Source organism: Plectropomus leopardus, chromosome 19, assembly GCF_026936395.1.
Source record: "Plectropomus leopardus strain MGB_pleo_1.0 chromosome 19, ASM2693639v1, whole genome shotgun sequence".
Lineage (NCBI taxonomy): Eukaryota > Metazoa > Chordata > Actinopteri > Perciformes > Serranidae > Plectropomus > Plectropomus leopardus.
The window spans coordinates 1980139-2002403 of NC_142194.1; the positions used below are offsets into that span (position 1 = coordinate 1980139).

At 39.9% G+C, this 22265-nt stretch overlaps 1 protein-coding gene across 1 annotated transcript in view; it reads left to right on the forward strand.

Annotated features, from left to right (window-relative positions):
- ankfn1a (ankyrin repeat and fibronectin type III domain containing 1a) overlaps positions 1-22265 on the forward strand; it is a 108229-nt gene that overhangs the window by 77484 nt on the left and 8480 nt on the right. The window contains 10 exon segments of the mRNA XM_088069649.1: positions 512-602; positions 3440-3547; positions 7344-7443; positions 7527-7659; positions 8850-8966; positions 9047-9262; positions 10314-10480; positions 11895-12048; positions 12746-12914; positions 14857-15023. Coding sequence (XP_087925775.1) covers positions 512-602; positions 3440-3547; positions 7344-7443; positions 7527-7659; positions 8850-8966; positions 9047-9262; positions 10314-10480; positions 11895-12048; positions 12746-12914; positions 14857-15023 — 1422 coding nt within the window.

Here is a 22265-nt window from a genome sequence, read left to right on the forward strand (position 1 = left end):
ATGACAGTATCAGGACCGGATCGAGACATTGTGGTGTCCTAGAAGAGACTGAGATCACCTGTTGGACAATGAGAGCGGAGCGGACATTCAGAGACACCAGCAGAGACACCAGCAGAGACACCAGCGGAGACACCAGCGGAGACACCAGCGGAGACACCAGCGGAGAAAGAGAGCGGAGAGGAACATCAGACGAACACTGTGATTTAACAGGCTTCACATTAGAGAGAAAGCGTCTGTCCAAGGCCACTGTAACAAAGACAGATGTCTCACGCTGCTGTTTGTCCTCTGAGCGTCTTCAGTTTGATTGAAGCTGATTTTCTTTATATGTGAAACCAGCAGCAGCCGTCTCATTTAAAACTGGAGCATTCATCCACTTTAACAGGTGGATGAAGAGTTTTTTGTGTCTGAAAACGGCTTTAAACAATGACAACACATACACCATGTGGCCAAAAGTATGTGGACACCAAACCACAGCTGTTAACATGCCCTTTTTTTTTTTTTAACATTTCAGGGTCGGCTCTACTATGTTCGGGTGTCGGCTTATAACATGAAGGGCTGGGGTCCTCCCGCCTGCTCCCTCCCTCCATCTGCAGCTCCATCCAGTGAGTTCATCCTCACACTCTTTCTCTTCTTCTGTCACTTTTTAATATCGCCGATTACAGCTTCTCTGCCTCACGAAAACTGACTCCAGACTTACAGTCGCTGCTGCTGAAGAGAGGAAATATATTTTCTCCCTGCATCAAGACTAAAGTGCAATGTCAGGAGTGAGATAAAATATAATGATGGCATGAAAAATGGCATGTTCTGGTTACAGCATTTGTTTAATTTCACTGTTTTGCTTCATAATGAATTTTTGGTTTTATTTGGGTTGGTCGGACAAAACACGACATTTGAGGGAGACTTATTGCATAATCACCAAAAAAAATAAATAAATCTGCCATTTTCATCCATCCAAAGTCCGAGGTTGAGTGAAAGCCTCAGACACAGCAGTCTGTAAAACCTTTATAACATTTTACTAATATTTAATACACCTTTTTTGTAAAATTTGAGAAATCAAACAGATAACGTAATAAAACAGGGATACTCGACTAGTGTTGCCAGGGGTCCACTTTTTATTACGTTATTTACATTTGAAGTACAAAAAAATGGTCAGTTTAAAAAAGTTTTGGGTTTTTTTTGGAAAAGAAAATGCTCAGTGGTTCATCCAGCACCTAATCATGGGCCATTTTCAGGTCAGGTATCAGTATTGTCAGAGAGAAACTGCAGTATGTGTGGAATGCAAAAAAAAAAGAAAATATGTGCAAAGTAAAAACAATAAAGAAGAAGAAAACACAAATGTACACAATGTACGTTGTGTAGCCAAGGCCAGAAGCGTAATGTTTTTGGGTTGCCCGTCTGCCTTTCCCGTTCTCACAAAAGCTATATCTTAAGAGGTTCTTGATGTAAATTTGTCAAATTTTGGCACAAACGTCTAGAAGAATTAACTGGTTAGAATTGTGCAGTCAAAGGTCGCTGTGACGTTGCATCCATCTTATGAGAACAATATCTCAGGATGGCTTTGAGGAAATTTTGTCAAATTTGGCACAAACGTCCACTTAGACTCAGAAGTAATTGGTTGTATTTTTGTGGTTAGAGGTCACTTTGACCTCGCGTTCATCTTGTTTTCAATCAACAATATCTCACAAAGGCCTCGAGGAAATTTCGTCAAATTTCGCACAAACGTCCAGTTGGGGAATTTTAGACTAAGTATGCATTTTAGGATTTTCTACCAGTATATCAAAAATCAATGAAACTTGAAAGACACTTTCTGTGAAAAGAGTTGGTTCATAATAAAAACCCTAAAAATTTACATAAAAAAAACAAAAAACAGAGAACTTGCTTTTCTGGAAGCACTTTATTTTGAAGTGATTTTGAATTTGCAAATCTGTCATAAATCTGTTAAATATCCACAAAAACTGCAGAAAAACAGAGAACTTGCTTTTCTGGAAGCACTGCACAGACTGAAACATTTCGGCTGCTAACCACTGAACTGAGCGACTGCTGATGGTGATCGCTGTGAGGATTGAAACAAAGTTGTGGTCAGTCGTGAAGAGAGAGTCGTGAATGTTCACTTCTCGGTTCTCTCGGGAACATCACATGGTTCCCTCGCCGTCACGACTCTCTTTCTCTCTGCACGAACAGGCTCTTTAACCTTGAGCCGCAGATGTGATGAATGTTCAGTTCAAAGTGCTTTATGTTCAAAGAGACAAAGAAACACGTCGGAAAAGGACATTTAAATGCAATTTTTAGAGCCGAGAAAATAAGAGCACACTAATGTGGAGTAAGACAGGTATTAAATACAAGAATAAAAGTCACAGAGTAAGAAATAAATAATTATTTGTTTTTAAATAAAAGGCGGCAGCACACAGAAAAAAGCCTTGATTTTTAACAGCTGTCAGTTTTCTGGCCAAAAATCATAGCTGTGCTTTTGAATTTGCAGTAGAAAGTTATTTTTTGGCGTCATTAAGTGAAAATCTCATTTATAAATATTGAACACAAGTCCTTCAAGTGTTCTGAGAGAAAACTAGACTTCTTGATTTTGCCTTCTGGAGATTAAAATCAGGAGTCAGGAGTGAAAACACGAAGTCGCAGACACAAAGGGAGACTAAATACAGTTCACAAGCACTAACATTTGCTTTAAAGGAAAACTTTCTGGGAGTCAGGCAGGATAAAAACATCCACATCCTATAAAATCTATTGTTTCAGATTTTATAACAGTTATGGAGAAACTACATGCTTTTCCATTAGGTGCACTGTCTCAATCAATGCTGCTGCTAATCATTTTTATGTCCCTTTTTGTGTTTTGTTTTGGGTTTTTTTTCATCTAAAAACATAGTGGCATCATGACAGCAGCTGGCATTTAAAGGGTTAAAATTCTGAAAATTGATGAATAATTGATTTTTATGATTGGGACTGATGTTGCCTATAAAAGTAGAAAATCATATTAATATATAATAATTTTTAAAGCTTGATTTTGTGCACAGAGTCGTATGAGTGTGAGAATTTGACGCTGTAAAAAATCAATATTTCTGCTAATCACCGACATATATCCCAGGCTGTTCATTATTTTTTTAAAATCTTAAACACAGTGGCATCATGACAAAAACCTGGCTTTTAAAGGCTTACAATTCTGAAAATTAATGAATATTTTATATTTATGACTAGAGCTGATGTTGATTTTAAAAAAAACTCAATAAAAATAGACAATAATATTAATGTGATATATTTTTTAAAGCTTGATTTTGAAAAGCACATTTGTGAGCAGAGCGATATGAGTGTGTGTGATATTAAAGCGCGAGATCCGCTTTACTGCGTGTGCGCGTGAAAACAGGTGCACGTAAACACAGTCGGTGTTTCTCGTGACGTCCTCTCAGGTTTTGTCTTCTGGTCGTTTGTTCAGATTGGAGGGAGAGCGACGCTCGGGAGCCCAGGAAGCGAGGACACATCGAGGCCATGGAGCGTCTGCTGCAGCAGGTCCGAGCCACGCACACACACTACTGCTGCGGAGGTGAGTGTGTGAACCGACACAAAGCGTCCACAGAGGTGTGATGTGCTATCATTCATGAAACCGTCCCGTGTCATATTAGATTTGAAAGCTCCACCTTTGTAACCTGAGCAAATTGGTTGTTTTTTTTTGTAAAATCAACAAGAAATTAGTAGAAAGTTACGTGAAATTTACCTGAAAATAAACGAAAAAGAAAAGTAAAAAAACAAAAAATACAACAAAAATGCAGCGAAAGAAGTGAAAATTTTAAAATATATACATGTACTTTTTTTGTAACATAAATTCAGATGGTAATAATAATTTTAAGTATTATTTTCTGGACATTTTCCCCATTTTTTTGATGATTTTCTAATAATTCTCATCCCTTTTTTTAAAAAACTAATTTTTAGGTCATTTCTTGTCACCTTTTACTAATTTCCAAACCTTATACTTACTGGGTTTGGAAGTCATGCTTTCTTTAAAAATCACAAAAAAAACATTTAAGGGGAAAAAAAAGCAAAACGTTTTAAAGAGAAAAAAATTGGCCATAGATTTTTAAAGATAAAAATATATTTTACTTTTACTTTTTATATTTTTACTTTTTCTAAATTCTGCAACTTTTCTTGAGATCTGACAGTGAGTCAGAGCAGGACGCCGCGCACAAACAGCAGCTTCATCAGGACCAGAGAGTGTGTGTGTGTGCGTGCGTGCGTGTGTGTGTGTGTGTGTGTGTGTGTGTGTGTGTGTGTGTGTGCGCGTGGGTGCGTGCGTGCGTGTGTGTGTGGTAAAAACACCCACCGTCACTCAACCGACTCAGAGTCAACAGCTATGATGTCACTGAGGTCCCTGCCAGCACTCACACACACACACACACACACACACACACACACACACAGATGAGTCGTTTTCTGAGGATTTTTCAGCGCTGTGCAAAATAACAACAAAAGTCATTCGTGTGTGTGTTTGAATTTATGTTTGGAGTGCACGCTCAATTGGTCATTATCCCAGCTGTAATATACACCCACTCTGTGTGTGTGTGTGTGTGTGTATTTGTGTGTATTTGTACAATTTATTCTCAGGGAGCCAAAAATAAATGTGTGAAAGTAATCAGTGTGGGTACAAAGCCACCACTATAGAGCAGAGAGAGCTCATTTATCAGCCTGGATATCTTAATTTATGATTACACACACACACACACACACACACACACACACACACACACACACACACACACACACACACACACACAGGGGGCAGTGTGTGTCCCTGTAGGTGCAGAAGCTCTCAGATATAATAAATAAAGTGGTGGACGTTGTTTTCTCCTCTGATGCTGTTTAGAGACATGACTCCTGCCTCCAGTTTTTTGAGCACTTTCGATTTTCGCCACAAATTAGCTCTCTGTCGAACACGAGTTTCCGATACTTACAGGTTTCGTTGAGCGTGATGTGTGTTTTGAAGCGTAAATGAAATCAAAAAGGCGTTGACTGTAAACCAACTACATCGTGATCGCAGGACTCAAACATCACCACCCGAATCTTCTGATTTGATTTAGCGCTTAATTTTAAACGAATCAAACAGATAAATAAACAGATAAATCTACAAGTTGGAGCGCGACTGTAAAGCTGTGAAGGCGGCGAGAGAGTTTAATGAGTTTCTGCGTGATGACGTCTAACACTGTCGACCCATGTAGCCACTTGTTAGCAGCCGCCTTTTTTAAGATGAGTAAAACCTGAAAAGTTCAAAAATCGGGTTTAAGCGGACGTATTTTATGTTGCAGAACAAAACGTCTAAATATGCTCAGCCTGAGTTAATCACAGACGTTACTTAAGACATTTTACCAAAAACCCATTCAGACTTTGAGACGAGGGAACCGGAGGAGCAAAGATGCCGACAGACTTCAGTGTTTTAGGACTCGTGCCTCCGGCGCTCTGTAAAACCGTCCAGATGTCAGCATTCGTCATCTGAGCACAAAGTGACAAAGTGACACCAACACGCACGCGTGTAAGTGTCTTTAAAGGGCCAGTGCAACATTTGTTGTGTCTGTACGATGCGTCCTTTGTGTGCTTCGGGTAACAAAAACAGCGATGCTTGGCGCTTAAACTCTCACGGCTAATTTCCACCCGGTCCATCACCGCTGCGTTACCGCCACGGCCCGGCCTCCGTAGTCCGTCGCAGATATTCTGGATGATGCTGGTCAGCAGCGGATCAGACAAACAAACTTATGAAAAAGTTCATTTTTAATGTTTTTCTTATTTCAAATGCCATAAATGTAAAACATTTTTGAATTTTTTTCCGTGAGTATTTTTGTTAAATTAATTTTTTTTAAAACCATCTTTTTTCATTTCTTACTTTTATGGTACGGTGTTGCTCTAAGGAAATGTACCCAAGTGTTCCCGCCAAAACAGTTTATGAAATTATCTTTAAATAATGTCGACTATTTTATGACTAAAAAAAGCATTTCAAACTTTTTTTTTTTGCTAACTGACATTATAATGTGGACCACAGAGGGTTAAAACCAGCGTTAATGACAGACGAGAAGAAACACGAGCAGCTCAGAACCAACGAAAAAACTCGTTTCTGTGTCTCCCTCCGAGGGAAAGGTGGTCGCCTCATTAATCAGCTGCGCTCGTGTTTTTCAGCCGACTCGTTTCTTTATTTATTCAGAGTGGCGTGCGGCGCTGCACAGCAGGCCGCCGCGCTCCTGTCATATTATCCACCTGTCAAACCCGGTTAGCCTCCAGCGCTGCAAACACACAGAGACTTTTCAAAGCCTGAAGAACAGGACCTGTGTGTGTGTGTGTGTGTGTGTGTGTGTGTGTGTGTGTGTGTGTGTGTGTGTGTGTGTGTGCAGACTCTCGGCTGCAGGTTGTGTAATGTTTCGGAGGCGGTGGAAGGTCGTCCTCTGCCCGTCTGATGACTCGCAGGTCAAACTGCAGAAGACATTCAGCCATTAGTCGTGCACACACGCTGTTATTACGGCGGTCGAAGCTTTTTACTCTGACGGACTCTGAAAGCAACAATTTGGAGACGAAAGTGTGTGAGCGCTGCAGCAGCGTCTCCTCCGCCTCCATGATGTCGTCCGTGAGCTCGCCGGCTTGTTTGTAACCTCTGGCGGTCTGCAGCCACGCCGCCGGACTCACCGCCGCGTTTGTGATCGTTAGACGGCTCCAACGTCTGCCGTCTGTTTACAGGACGATAATTACGTGACGCTTAATTAACCGGAGTAAAAAGGGCGCTGTGGTCTGGAGATTGGCATCGCTGCTGAGCGAGCGGCCGCCGTCCTCGCTGGACGGGAGGCGAGATAGACAGCCGAACGAATGAAGCAGATAAGATAACGTTGAGTCAGAGTAACATGGGAGAGTGACTCGACCCCGCTGACCTTGTAAACACAGATAAACACACACACACACACACACACACACTTCTGTTCCTCAGTCCCAGAGTCTGCAGTCATCACTCTCGACACTTAAAGTCACTGTTTTCTGTGTTTGTGTTTCACAGCTGGAGAGACGCTCTTTTCATAAAAACTGCTCCGTCTTTGTTTTGGTTTAACTTTTCAAACTTGAGCGAATTGGCTTGATTTTTTCCAAAAATATGAGAAGAACACAATGAACAAGGAGAGAAAAAATGACCCAAAAATTAGAAAGAAATGAGTAAAAAATACAAGACAAGAACCTGAAAATACATAAAAACAAACCACTACAAACAACAGTTAAAGCTGATTGCATTCCTCCCATGTTTTTGAAGAAATCAAGCTGATTTGCTGCAGGTTTCGAAGGGTTAAGACGACTGTGTTTTCTTCTTCTTCTGTGGTTTTCAGACACCTCGAAGCTGCAGAACCCGAGCAGGAAGCAGTCCGTCTCCAGAAGCCTCAAACACCTCTTCAACTCCTCCAACAAGTTTGTGAAAACACTGAAAAGGTTCGTGCTCAAACTCTTCATTTTCTGACTCTCTGATTTAAACACGTACAAAAAATGAGCTCCCATGATGCACCTGTGTGCAGGGGGATCTACCTGGCCGCCGTCTTTTACCATAAGGACAGTTTACTGGTGACGGCGGAGGACCAGATCCCCATCGTGGAGGTGGACGACTCCTACAGCAGCTCCCTCATGCAGGACTTCCTCTGGTTCACGAAGGTATCCCGTCCCCCGACACACGCCGGCTCACTCGCTTTTTACCCAACATGCAAAGCAGCACGTCCACTTCTGCACTTATTGACCGGCCTGAAGTCCGGACGCACTCGCTATGTTTCCATGCACAGTTTAGTCTGTGTTAGTGCGTCCTGTCCTTCAGAGTCGATCCGCCCTCTTTCAGCTCGCTAACATGAACCTTTATTATTTATACAATCTATGAAGTCGACCCGATCACCGTCACAGCCGTTTATTTACCGTAACTGAACGCTGCATGACGAACGTACGCTGTATTTGATGATTTTGACCGAATGGATGAAAGTTCGAACTTTCGATCATCAGGATTATGGGTTTGTGTTTGCAGCTGAGGAAGTTCGGCATGTGACTGGAACTATGTGCAAAGTTTGGTTTATTTTTATGAATGGAAAGTTGGAATTCCTCTAAATAATAATTATTATTATTATTAATATCATAATTAATGGCTCCTTGAAAAAGTTATAAAAATGTTTTAAATTTAGTCCGTGGAAACCTGTGTGTACTCGGTCTGTCCTGGTGTGTGTTTAACGAATATTTGATTTTAAATTTAAGTACATGGTTGAAATCTCCTTTACAAGTAAAAGTCCTGCTTTCTAAATATTACTAAAGTAAAAGTAAACAGGTGTGTATGAATGTTTGCTCGTGCCATAAAATATGAATGAATGAATGAATGAATAACTCACTAAATAAAATAAAATAATAAATAAAAAGTATTTTTATTATTATATAACTAATGGAAAAGAAGCTTTAGAAAAGTTTTTGAATTTTTTGTTACAAAGTGACACGTATTGTTGATGTCAGTTTAGGAAACGTGTCTGACTCTTTTCGCCGTCTGCACCTGCGTGATAAACGACCTTCAGCTCGCCGACTCTGGAGGTTTGACGTGTTTTCTCTCTGCGGTGACGAAGCTGTGAAAGTGAGATTCTCTCTGTGTTTTGGTCTCACTTCTCGCTGTGCGGCTTCCTCCGAGTGTCTCCGAGCGCTGCAGTCTGGTGTCGCAGTCATCAGGTGTGACGCGCTCCTTCGGTTTAAAATCTGTGACTCTGTGGCGTGCATCGGGCCGCCGCCACCGTCCCCAAACACACCACACCAATAAAAGCATTTTGTTTTACAAGGCGCTGCAGTTTAACGACTCTCTGTCTGTCTGTGTGTCCCTGCAGCTGTCCTGCATGTGGGAGGACGTCCGGTGGCTGAGACAGAGTATGTCAGTGTCTATGTCGTCGTCCTCCACCCTGCAGGCGCGCCACAAGATGCTCACCGCCGCCGGCCAGCTGCAGGTCAGCACCCACAAAACGCCAAGACGTGCAGCTGAACGTCAAATCAGCTGCTAAAACAATCTAACGTCTTCGTCCTGCAGAACCTCCTGGGGACCCACAACCTCGGCCGCGTCCACTACGAGCCCATCAAGGATCGCCACGGCAACGTGCTGCTGGTGACCATCCGCGACACGGAGAGCCAGCACTCGCTGTTCAGCGGGAAGTGGATGCAGGTGACCAAACTGCAGAGCCAGAGGAAGTCGCTGTCCACGCCGGAGGAGCCGTACGCCCTCGACGTCCTCATCATCACCATCCAGGTGAGGAAGAGTTGCTCCTCTGAACGTGCGGGCGTGATGATATCATCACCACCTTCAGTGACAGGAAATATTTTCATTTTAATTGAGACATTTGTCTGATTTTGTTGTTCTGATTTGTTTTCAGTTGAGCTTCAGCTGAACCTCCGGATGCATTTAACCCTTTAGGGCCCACTTTAATATCTCACACTCGTATCACTCTGCGCACGAAATGCACTTTTCAAAATTAAGCTTAAAAAGTACATTTGTGGCATATGGAGAATATTCACGCGATTTCCACTGTGTGCACTGTCACAATCTTGCACGCAGTTATTTGAAAATAATTCTTTTTTGTGTGTGTGTTTTTTTTTCTAAACAGCGGCATCATGATGAAAACCTGGCATTTAAAGGGTTAAAATTCTTGAAATTCATCAGTATTTTCTATTTATAATTAAGACTGATGTTGGTCAAAAAAATAATCTCAACAAAAGTAGAAAATCACATTAATATACGGTATTTCTTATAGCCTGTTATTGAAAAGTGCATTTTGTGTGCAGAACTGTGTGAGTGTGCAAAAATAATGTTGCTGCTAAACGCTGACATCCCCGTCTGTGATCATATATCAAAATATATACTTAGCATGCAGTGTGTTAAAAAATAATTGATTTTTTTGTGTGTATTTTTAAATCCAAGAATATAGTGGCATCATGACAAAAACCTGGCATTTAAGGGTTAAAGTTCTGAAAATGAATGAATATTTGATATTTATGATTAGGTTAAAAAATGAACTCAGTGAATGTAGAAAATAATTTTAATGTATAATATTTTTAAAGGCTTGATTTTGAAAAGTGCATTTTGTGTGCCGATCAGTGTGTGTGATATTAAAGCGGGCCCTAAAGGGTTAATATCCAGTTAAAATGAGCCTCAGTCTGTAATAAAGTTATTAAATGATTTCTCAGCTGGTTTTATAAAATCACGTTTTCCCGGCAGACGAGTGATGTGTGTAAAAGACGACACAGACACTGTTGTCCTGCAGAGACAGACAGTTTTAACCGTCTTTGTCTCCGTCCCGCAGGACATCTTGGCGTACCAGCGGCGCAGCACGCACCGGCTGGCCCCGGGTCTCTACCTGGGCTACCTGAAGCTCAGCAGCTCTGTGGACCAGATCAGAGTCCTGGTCTCCCAGCGGACCCCCAACATGCTCTGTCACAGCCGCGTACGGGACAACGCCAACGTCTCCAGGTACCAAAAACCAAAAACACAGCAGATGCGTAATGTTCTGAGTGAAGAGACGATAAAAGCGATTTAACCCTGAAGGGTCTGATTGTGATTCATGTGACAGATAAATAAAGCTCACGGACAGCCGAAGGCTGCAGAGTGAGCGGAGAGACGATGTTCTCAGGAGGACCGGAAGAAAATGTTCAGATGATTCATGGCCGAAGGACACGATGTTCACATGTCCACGCGGCCCAGAGCATCAGGCAGGGAGACTCAACTTAAGACCCGCGGGCCAAATCAGGCCGTTGATGGGGCGACAGGGGGCGCCTCGACTTTTTTCCAATTCACAATAGAAATAAAGTGATTCACTCTGTGAATCGTTTTTGTCCTTTAAGTATCAATAAGGTGTCGGAGTGATTAAAACAGCATCAACATAGAGCCTGTTGATCCAAAAAAGAGCCAGAGGAGGATCCCCCACACCCCTGACAGAGAGACTAAATAAGACCCTAATGTCCTAAAGTCCAAGAAACGTCCTGAAAGCCCATAAATGTCATAAAATCCTGTAAATGTCTTAAAATCAGAGAAATGTCTGAAAATCTTAAAAATGTCCTAAAGTCTGAGAAACTTCCTTAAAAAGAAAAATTTTAAAAATGTAGAAGTTGTTAAAAAAAAAAAAAGCCCAATTTTTAAAAAAAAAAAATAAAAATGACTTTAAAAAAAAAAAAACAAAGAAAAATTTTAAAAATGTAGAAGTTGTTAAAAAAAAGCCCAATTTTTAAAAAAATAATAATAGAATTGACTTTAAAAAAAAAAAAAAAAAAAAAAATTTTAAAAATGTAGAAGTTGTTAAAAAAAAGCCCAATTTTTAAAAAATAATAATAGAATTGACTTTAAAAAAAAAAAAAAAACAAAGAAAAAAATGGAAGAAATTAATCACTAAAAATATTTAAAGAAAAAGAAACATTTCCCGTGAGGAGAAAAATGGCAACTTTTTTTTTTTTTTTAAGAAAACATGTCTTTTTAACCCCTTTGGGCTGCGTGTTTCAATGTTTCTTTTAAAATCATCAAAAATTTTAAAAGGAAAAAACCTTGCAGACATTTTTCACTGACAACATGCCCTCCAAACCTGCTGTGTTTTGTTGCTGCTTTTCGGACGATCGATTAAAACAATGAACGGAGGCTTTTGAATAAGCTGCTGACCTGTTTTAGTTTGAGGACTCCGGGTCCGAGCGAACAAAGACTTCGATCTGTGTTCGTCTGAGAATCTGCAGCAGAGACCGCAGCTGCTCCGCTACACGAACACTCGGAGAAATGAGGAATTTCTACCAGAAATCTGAGGAATGAGAGCCGTTCGCTCCTCTCGAAAGGCACTCGTATTACATTACATATCACATCACTGTGTGTGTGTGTGTGTGTGTGTGTGTGTGTGTGTGTTCAGGGAGGAGTGGGACTGGATCCAGACGCTGTCGACTGCAGGTGAGAAGAGCGAGGAGGCGGAGCCCAGGCCTGAGAGCCACGCCCCTTTACTGTACTACGAGCTGCAGACGTCGATCAAGTCTCTGCTGAAACACCTGAACCTACCTCTGCACCAGGTACCTGGCTCACACCGCGTCATTTCCAAAAAGCTGAGGAAAATGTCCATGAACTATATTAATGATTTTCATTATTATATATTTGAAACTATTTTACAGTTATTGTGATTTTTAAGCATTTTTCAAGCCATTTCTAGCTTTTTTGTTGTTGTTGTTTTTTTACTTTTTCATTTGGTGTTTTGTTTCTTTAGTTGTTTTTTTTAATCAAAATTTTAGGAAATGTTTTTGTACTTTCCACAAATTTCTCACCAATTTCTGGGTCATCTCTTTTGTTACTCATTACCTTCCTCCCATGTTATTATTATTATTATTATTTATTTATTTTAAATATCGCCAATTTTCTCAGGTTTCAAAGGGTTAAATACATAATTTGATAGTATTTCCATCTTTGCTGAGCAACAGTTTTTTTTTTACATCTTTTCTTTGAAAAAAACTATAAAATCAATCGTTTCTTTGTCCTCTGTGTGCATCGTGTTTTTGTTGTTTGTTTTTTTTATTTTAAATCATAGTCATTGTTATATTAAGTCTTTTTTCGTGATTTGCATACTTGTGTTTTATTGCATCAAGATGAAGAAACTGTTGCAATGTTTTTTTTGTGAGATTGAAGATTCAAATGATGCGTTTGTTGTTTAAGTTAAGTTGTTGTTGTGTGTTCGTGCGGTCACATGATCGTGTCTCGCCTCCCTCACGTGTGCAGGCCCGTCACTTCCGTCTCTACGGTCAGGAGGTGGTGGAGCTCGGTCACGGCGTCTCCTTCCTGCTGCTGCTGCCGGCCGCCGACGATGTTTGCTCCGCCCCCGGACAGTCCAACCCCTACACCCCCCTGTCAGGGTTTCTCCACCTCCCGCTGCAGATGTTTGAGCTCGGTAACAGCACACACACACACACACACACACACACACACACACACACACACACACATTATTATTATTATTATATGACTTAAAGGTTGTTACTTTTGACAGTTTTGTCCAGTAAAAACTTTAAATCTCCAGATGTGTTGATGCTGAGTGTTTGTGCCGCTGCAGATCAGTGACGGCCTGAGGGCCAAATCTGGCCCCTGATCGGGCCCCTGGTGGCCCCCCAACCATTTTCTTATTCACAATAACTATACAGTGATTCACGCTGTGAATTGTTTTTGTCCTTTTAGTCTCGATAAGGTGTCAGAGACATAAAACAGCATCAGAATAGAGCTTGTTGATCAAAAAAAGTGCCAGTCAAGACACTTATGTCCTAAAATCCTAAGAATGTCCTGATATCCTAAAAAGTCCTTAAAATCCAAATAATGTCTTAAATCCTTGGTATGTGCTGAAATCCTAGAAATGTCCTAAAATCCTTGAAATGTCCTAAAATGTACAAAAATCTGAGAAACATCCTGAAATCTTAGAAATGTCAGAAAATCTTACAATCGTCTCAAAAACCTAGAAATGTCCCAAAGTTCTAGAAATGTCCTAAAACTTAAAAATGTCCTAAAATCCTAGAAACATGTACAGAGCTACAGCGACTGGCCCCTGGCCTCGTGTCATTTTTCAAAAGTGGCCCCCAAGAAAAGCCTGCAGGAAATATAACAGCATATAAAGGAGTTAAATCTACAGCATTAATGCAGCTTCACGCAGGACGTCTGCACCGACTCAGTGTGTGGAGGTGGACAGACTGAGCTGTGTTACACACACTCACACACACACACACACACACACACACACACACACACACACACACACACACACACACCCCTCCGTCTGCAGGGAGAAGCACTAAATCAGCCTGCAGGCTCCAGTAGGACGGCCTCTCTGCAGACCCCCCCCACACACACACACAAACACACACACACACACACACACACACAAGAATGTGTCAATAACACCCATACACACACTGCACAATACTCTCTCTTTGTACACACCCTGACCTGCTCACCAGCTGCCGTCGCTGAAGGAAACTGCTCAACAGATTTCTGTCACTTTTTACCAAATTTCACCAAAAAGACGCCCAGATTTTCACTGATGATCATCCAGATTTTCACTGATGATCATCCAGATTTTCACTGATGATCATCCAGATTTTCACTGATGATCATCCAGATTTTCACTGATGATCATCCAGATTTTCACTGATGATCATCCAGATTTTTGGTCTTCTCACATCCAGAAGCTGTTGTTTCCTGCTGCAGGAAGATCACACAGATTTCAGTGAGCGAGATGTTCTCGTGGCAGAAAATGAGGAGAAACGTGTTAATAAGCTGATGATTATGAGCCAGAGTTCATTGAAGTTATCCTCAAATATTGTTCAAATGCAGAATGATTTATATTTTATGTTATATTTTTAACGTCGCATTTTTTCTTTCATTTTTGTGGATTGTTTTTTCAAAATTTTTCTAATTCATTTTTTGCAGATATTACATAGAAAAACAACAACTGTGAGTTACGTTAGAGCAGCTTTCATGAGAGAAAAAAATCCCAAAAACCTTCCCACATCCACCCTCCCCCCACTTCCCTTATCAGTTGTTACCACATAATACGAACAAACAATAAACAGATAACAGGGTAACAGAAAAAGATGGAATGAACAAATTTAAAATAAAAAAACATAATTAAATAAATAAGTAAAAAGGTAAAAAAAAAAAAAGATTTAAAAAAGGGGGGTGTATTTTGGATGTGATAACATTAAAATTGAATGTTAACAAGTGATTTATGTTTTATTTTAAATTCTGCAGTCAGAAGAAAAAGCGTCGTCATCTCTTCTTCCTCCGCAGCACATTAATCTCTCTGTTTTTATTTCTTTATTTTTATTTTTTCATGCTTTCTTCAGTGCACTTCTGCACCTACAAAGAGAAGTTCATCAGTCTGTACTGCCGTCTGTCCTCCGTCCTGGACCTGGACGCCCTCATTACCCAGCAGGCACTGCGAGAAGCCATCACTGACAGCGAGGTGGCCACAGCCAAGCAGAGGCACCAGCTCGTCCTGGACTACATCCAGGTGAGAAACAGAATCTCACTTTGTGTTTCTGTTCCTGAAACCTTCATTTACGGATCCAAACTCTCCAAATTCAGCTTCAGAGGGCTCATTTTACCCAGAATGCTTTGGGAGGATCCCAGCATGCTACAGCCAAACCTCTAAGTTTGCTGAAAGAGACAAAGCAGCGACCTCCTATGACACATAATGTACGCAGCTGGGTTTCATATTAACCCTTTAGGGCTCCGCTTTAATATCACACACACTCGTCAGGCGTTAAAAAATATTATACATTAATATGATTTTCATTGTTGTTTTTTTAACCAACCTTAGTCCTAATCATTAATATCAAACATTAAATAATTTTCAGAATTTTAACCCTTTAAATACCATTATGTTTTTAGATTAAAAAAAACATGGCAGTCGATTACATACTAAAAAAAAACAAACTTATTTTATTATATTCCATTTCTGCCAGTATAAAACATCTGAATCCGTCCTTTGTGGTGCATTTTTTTCTAAAATTTTTAATAAACAGCTTCGAGCCCCCCCTCGACCTCCCTGTTTTGCAAAATAGTCGACAACAATTTTGCAAAACTTTGCAGCTAGTAAAAATGTGTAGCAGTGAATCTTTTATTAACGCTTTGAAACTTGAGCAAATTTGCTTGATTTCTTTCACAAAAACATAAAAGAAGTCAATGAGAAACTTGATGAGAAATGACCCAAATATTTGCAAAAGTTTAAAAAACAACAAAAAAAAACCCACTAAATGACATGAAAAAGTGCCATTTCCATTTTTTCTGTCACCCAGTTTTAATTATATAATTCCAATAATTTTATAGAATTATTTTATTTGACATTATCATATAATTTTCTGGACTTATTTCTTTTTAAACTAATTTTCAGCTAATTTTATTTTAAGGACTTTTATGCTAATTTGTTGATTGCCTTTTTTTGTTTTGTTTTGTTTTTTTGACAGAAATCAAACAAGTTTGCCGAAAGTTTCGTAAGTTTAATGCTTGTGAAAGGCGCCAAACTGCAGTACGAGAAAACTGATGGTGATCCAGGTTTTAAAGGGTTAAAGTGGTTAGTGTCTGCTGCTGTTTGTGCTTCATCATCAGCTGCATCAGATGGAAAACGTTTGTTAGCCGGCTCATGAAAACATGTCACGCTAAGTTGATGATGCAACAGTTGGTGGGAAAAACTCCTTAAACGAGGCTTCGACTGTTTCAAGTGTTCACGCGTCCGATGAAAACACGTCTGCAGCTGACCTGGAATCAGTCTCATCCAGTCTGGTTGCTCTCAGCAGTCGGTCCTCGTGGTTTTCGGCTACTGTACAGATCCATGAAGTCACCGCCCGGACATCCACCCTTAAAACGACGGCAAGCTCAAAGACAAAACGTTCCATAAATCTCATTTTCAATATAATTTTATTTCATATTCAAGAAAAATAACATTAAAAACTGAAGTCGGCGTGACAACAAATGAGTGTGTAATCCAATTAGAGACGTTTATTGGTGCAGTTAAAGCGTAAGTGCTGCGAGTATCAGCTGTTAAACAGCTTGTTTTTCTACGAGGAGTCCAGAAGCTGCTCCGTCACACGTCCACAAGTATGAAAGTAAATCTGTCTGGAGGTTTCTCTGTGAAGAGCTCACCGCCGCCGTTAATGGACACCGACCACAAAACCACAAGGGTGCTCTCCTCCGAGTGTGTGTGTGTGTGTGTGTGTGTGTGTGTGTGTGTGTGTGTGTGTGTGTAACCATCTGTCTCGCTCTCTGTCTGCGATTTTAAAGCTCGGAAAAAAGTGGCCCCCCGACCACAAATTGCTCAGAGAGAGAGGGAATGTCAGGGGAAAAAATAATACCAATCAGAGCACGTGGAGGTGTGTGTGTGCGTGTGTGCGTGTGTGTGTGTGTGCGTGCGTGCGTGCGTGCATGTGTCATGAAAGACAGTGAAAAAATGTTGATGTGAAGGACAGAGTGAGAAAAGGGCCAACACAAATGTTAGGATTTCTATACTTGTGAGGACACTCATCATCACGATACGTTTTTCGAGTCCCAAACCCCGAAATTTACCGAACGCCACACCACGTCCTTAACCTCAAACAGCCCTCTGAAGGAGTGAAGGACAGACAAAATGTCATCCTTATTTAACACATTTTTTTTTGTACAAAACTGTCTTACTTTACAAAATATCCTCAGTCCACAAGGCCTCTCAAAATAATTCTCGCTCTCCGAAAAATGTCCTTACTTTTCAAACCGGCCTTGTTTTCAAAATGTCTTCAAACTCTTGGTTAAAGACTCAAACGCCCTCATTTAAAAAATATTTTCGTTTCACAAAAATGTCCTCGCTTTTGAAAGATGACCTGAACTTCTGAAAATGTTCTAACTTACAAAAACTCTCCAAAATGTTTTCACTTTCTTCGTGAAAATGTAAATGTCCTCTCTTTACAAATGTCTTTTCAAATATGTCCTCACTTTATAAAACATTCACACTTTCCAAAAATATCCAAGCTTTCCAAAAATGTCCTCGCTTTATGAAAATGTCCTTTACAAAAATATCCACACTGTATAAAAACGTCCCCACTAAACATTTTCTCACAAAAACATCTTTAATTTATAAAAATGTCCTCACTTTACAGAAATATCCACACAATATGAAAGATGTCCTGGACTTCTGAAAATGTCCACAGAATATTCACCTTGTATAAAAGTGTCCTCACTGTACAAAAATCATTCCCACTTACAAAACTGATGTCATTTTCCAAAATGTCCTCATTGTTTTGGTAAAGAATTTACAGGTCCTTTCTCTACGAAAATGTCCTCACTTCACAAGTACGTCCTCACATTATGCAAACACCCTTGCTTTCCAAAAATGTCCATCATTTCCACATATGTCCACACTATGTGAGTCCTCACTTGATGAAACTGACCTCTATAAAAATGTCCACCCTGTACGAAAACGTGCACACTTTACAAAACCAACCCAACTTTTAAAAATTGTCCTCACTTTACAAAAATGTCTTTACTTTACAAACATGTTCTCACTTAAAACACGTCCTCTCTTTACAAAAATGTCTTCACTTAAAAACAATGTCCTCATTTCGCACATATGTCCACACTATTAACAAAATTGTCCTCACTTTCAATTAGTCTTCACTGTACAAAAATGTCCACACTATATAAAAATGTCCTCACTCTATGAAAAAGTCTTCACATAAAAATGTCTTAACTTTACAAAAATGTCCCTTACTTCATGGAAATATCTTGCCTTTGTTAAAAAAAACAAACCTTTCAAAAATGTTCCCACTTTTCAGAAATGCCCCCACTTTACAATAATGTCCCCACTTTACATTAATGACATCACCTTATGAAGACATCCTTACTTTACTGAGAAGTCCTCACTTTACCAGATGTCCCCCCTTTACAACAATGTCCCCATTTTATAACAGTGTCCCCACTTTACATAAATGTCCTCACTTTATAAAGACATTCTCACTTTACCAGATGTCCCCACATTACATAAAATGTCTTTATTTTACAGTCATGTTCTCCCAAATGTCCCTTTTATTTCCATAGACGTCTGTCCTCGCTTTTCAAAAATGTCCACGCTTTTTAGAGGTATTTTAACTTTTTCTCAAGCTCAAACTGGTCCTCACAAAGATAGAAACAAAAGAACACAAACACACACAGCAGTGTCTCAGCATGTCCAATCTGGGAGGTCCTGACCGTGTGTGTGTGTGTGTGTGTGTGTGTGTGTGTGTGTGCATGCGTCCTGCAGTGAAAGTGGGTTAGTGTGAAGATGACGTGATGCCGTCGTCTAATTGGACAGTTTGTTTAGACTCACCACATGTTGATGGAGGAAACTTTCAGACGTCTGTCTGTAGAAACGTCTGCACACATGTGGCTTCGTCTTCTTCTTCACGGCTTTTTATTTCGGCTCCACATCGCGGCTAAAAACACCAACAAACTTAAGAAGAAGAGAAGCAGTTTGTAATCATGAAGTGAACTGAGGAGAGACGATTTATGTCACTTTAATTAGATTTCTAGTTATTTGTGTCTTTATATTCATCAATCACGCAGTTAAATGTTGTTTTCTGTCGACTTTTGTGTTTTAGCTCCTTTCATATATAAAGTGCAGTTATAATTACTTCACAGGTGACCAAAAAACTCAAATAAAATCTAAAAAAAAAAACCCAGCAGAAATTGAAGACGAATGCGCAACAATAATAAAAATATGGAGATGTAAGGTCATCTAGTCTTTAAATCAAACTAATTTATGTAATGAAAGCCGTTTCAGTCAAGAATGTGACATAAAACTGGAAGAGAGATTGATTACTTTAAATAATAAATCAATCATGAAGGAATTATCAGGTATCAATAAAGGAATATGACTTTCTGCAGCTTTAATTATCGAAATTAAAATGATAGTTCACCCAAAAATGAAAATTGAGTCATTATCTAGCCATGCTGATGGAAAGGCGTTACACTCATTTCCCGAATAACTGAAGCAAAAGGCGACCAGGATTCAGACGTTAATAACATCCGTAATAAAATCACAAAATGTCCATGCTGGCGCGGGCTGTTGGACATGTACACGCGTGACTGGCATTTTAAGGGTTAAAATTCTGAAAATGAATCAGTATTTGATAATTATGATTAATGTTGATGTTGGTTAAAAATAAACTCAATGAAAGTACAAAAACATCATATTATTGTATAAAAAAATTTTGAAGCTTGATTTTGAAAAGCGAATTTTGTGTGCAGAGCGATATGATTGTGTGTAATATTAGAGTGGGCCCGAAAGGGTTAATTAACGGTGCAGAGAAAAGGACCGAGTATTGTCCGAAAGCGTTTTTTTTAATGTTGCTATCGAGCTCGCTGTGCAGTCCTCTACATAAAACTCTATATATAGTGAGCAGGGAGGAGTGAGTGATTTTGGACGTGAACCATGATTCCAAAAAAAGTTTGGACGCTGTGTAAAACGGTAAATCAAAAACAGACAGAGGTGATTTGCAAATCTCTTTCTGAGCTGCGTCCAGTTGAATTCAGCTCAAATACAAGATATTAAGCATTCAAACTGATAAACTTTACTGCTTTCTGTAAATGTGTACGCTAGATAACCTGTAAATGAAGTACTTTCTGAAGAGGACCTGGTGTCAAGGACGAGAGTTTGTCTTTGTCTCCGCGCTGGCATCACGCAGCAAGAACACTATTGGGAACTGATGCAGTATTCACACACACACACACACACACACACACACACACACACACACGGCGAGGTTTGTGGGAAGTGACGCTGAGCAGAGGGAGCTGCTGGAGCTGCAGTTCGTCCTTGGAAACGTCTGCGTATCTCACTTTGTCTTAAATCATGAAGCTGTGAAGCTGCTGTCAGAGTCTGATCAGCTGCAGATGGAAAGTTCCTCAAATCCTCTTCTCAGCGCTGCAGTGCGGAGCTGCACACGGCGCTCAGCTTTCCTCCGAAACCGGGTCATATTAGGCAGGTTTCTATAACAGATTTCTGCAAAATTTGATATTTTCAAAACACTTACGAGCTGACTGTGTTTCCACTGAGTGATGTTCCGCGACTTTTCCTCTGGTGATAACATCCCAGTAACCATGGCGATGGATGTTCGAAACATTAGCAGCTTTATTTCTATTGCAGCCTCCAAACTATCCGTCATTATTTCCAATCCGAGGACGCGTAGGCGTGTTATGGAGCCACGATGGAAAGGCGAGCCTCTTATTCGTGGGAGCGGCCACGTATGAGGGATTTCTGGGAGATGTAGTCCACGATCTCACAGAGGAATTGTGGATTCAAAAGTTTCTCAGAGTTATGTGATGCAATAACAGCTCCTGTAGCTCCTGCTGCATCATGAGGGAGCCAGTTCCTGTGACCTCACAGCGTCATATGACCTCACAGCTTCATGTGACCTCACAGCGTCATGTGACCTCACAGCATCATGTGACCTTTAATAGATAAAAATTTGTTTCCATCGTAGTTTTGTGAAATATGTTTTTTTCAAATCACCTGAAATACCACCTCATGTGAGCACAAAAACGATTTTTTGCGATAAATAGGATTTTTTTAAAAACTGACGTGTTTCCACTCGTCTTATTCTATATTTGTAGTTTCAATCTGCAGAATTTGAGGGTTAATGGAAACCCGCCTGACCAATACAGAAAATCAATAAACGTATCCTTAAAGTTAATTTAACGTTATGTCTGTAGACAGTTAACAAAGTGAAAGTGTTTGTTGTTGTTGGTAAACAAAGAGAGCTGAGAGCTGCAGCCTCCTCTGTGGGACGAGCAGGAATCCCCTCCATGTTTTTCTCTCTCGCTCCGCCGGCGAAACCCCGGCATTCTTTCCAGCCGAGTCATCGCTGCTGTCAGTCTCCCCGCAGTGTGTGCGTGTGCGTGTGTGTGTGTGTGTGTGTGTGTGCGTGCGTGTGTGTGTCTGCTTTCTGTCAGTCGGCTAATTGCTGCTTAACATTGTGTCACGCTTCATTCTCTTCAAAAGCAAACACACACGTTTTCAGCTCGCTCGCTTTCACTCAGTGTACGTTTAACTCTCATTTAATCCTCCAGAAACCACAGACGTTACACAAAAGATGCGTTCACCTTCGAAATGAAATATTTATAATATTACAAGGCGCGTTTAAAGGCGCCGTATGTTACTCTGGAGAAGAGAGTCGACTGTTGAGTCTCATTCCCAGGACGTCAAATGGTTGGTGGCTGAGCTAAAAAACAAAAAAATAGATAAAAATAAAAAGGAAACAAACTTGTAGAGAATGACACAACCTAGATACAAAAACAAAATAAGATTAAATATTGTAAAATAAAATAATCTGTTGCAAAAGTTAGCATCAGCATGATCACAGTTAACCCTTTATAACCTGGAGCGACAACAGTTTTGTTGTGCTGCATTCAGACGCCTTTTACAAGCATCGAAATCTGTGGAACCTGAGAAAATTGTTTTAATGTCTGTTGAAAACATGAGAAAAAGGCAATAAACAGTTTGGCAAAAAATGTTCCACATATTGCGAGAAAAAATAAGGAAAATTTGACAAGAAAACTTGAAAACAAGCTGTAGAGAGTGTATTAGATATTTTAAAAAAAAACGAAAAAAATGTCGAAAAAATTTTTAGAATTCTTCTAATTACATATTTAAAGTTATGTTGCAAAATATATGTATATAATGTCATTTTCTTGTCTCTTTTTTGTTTTTTTATTATCATTTTTTGTCTTTTTATTTTCAGGTAATTTT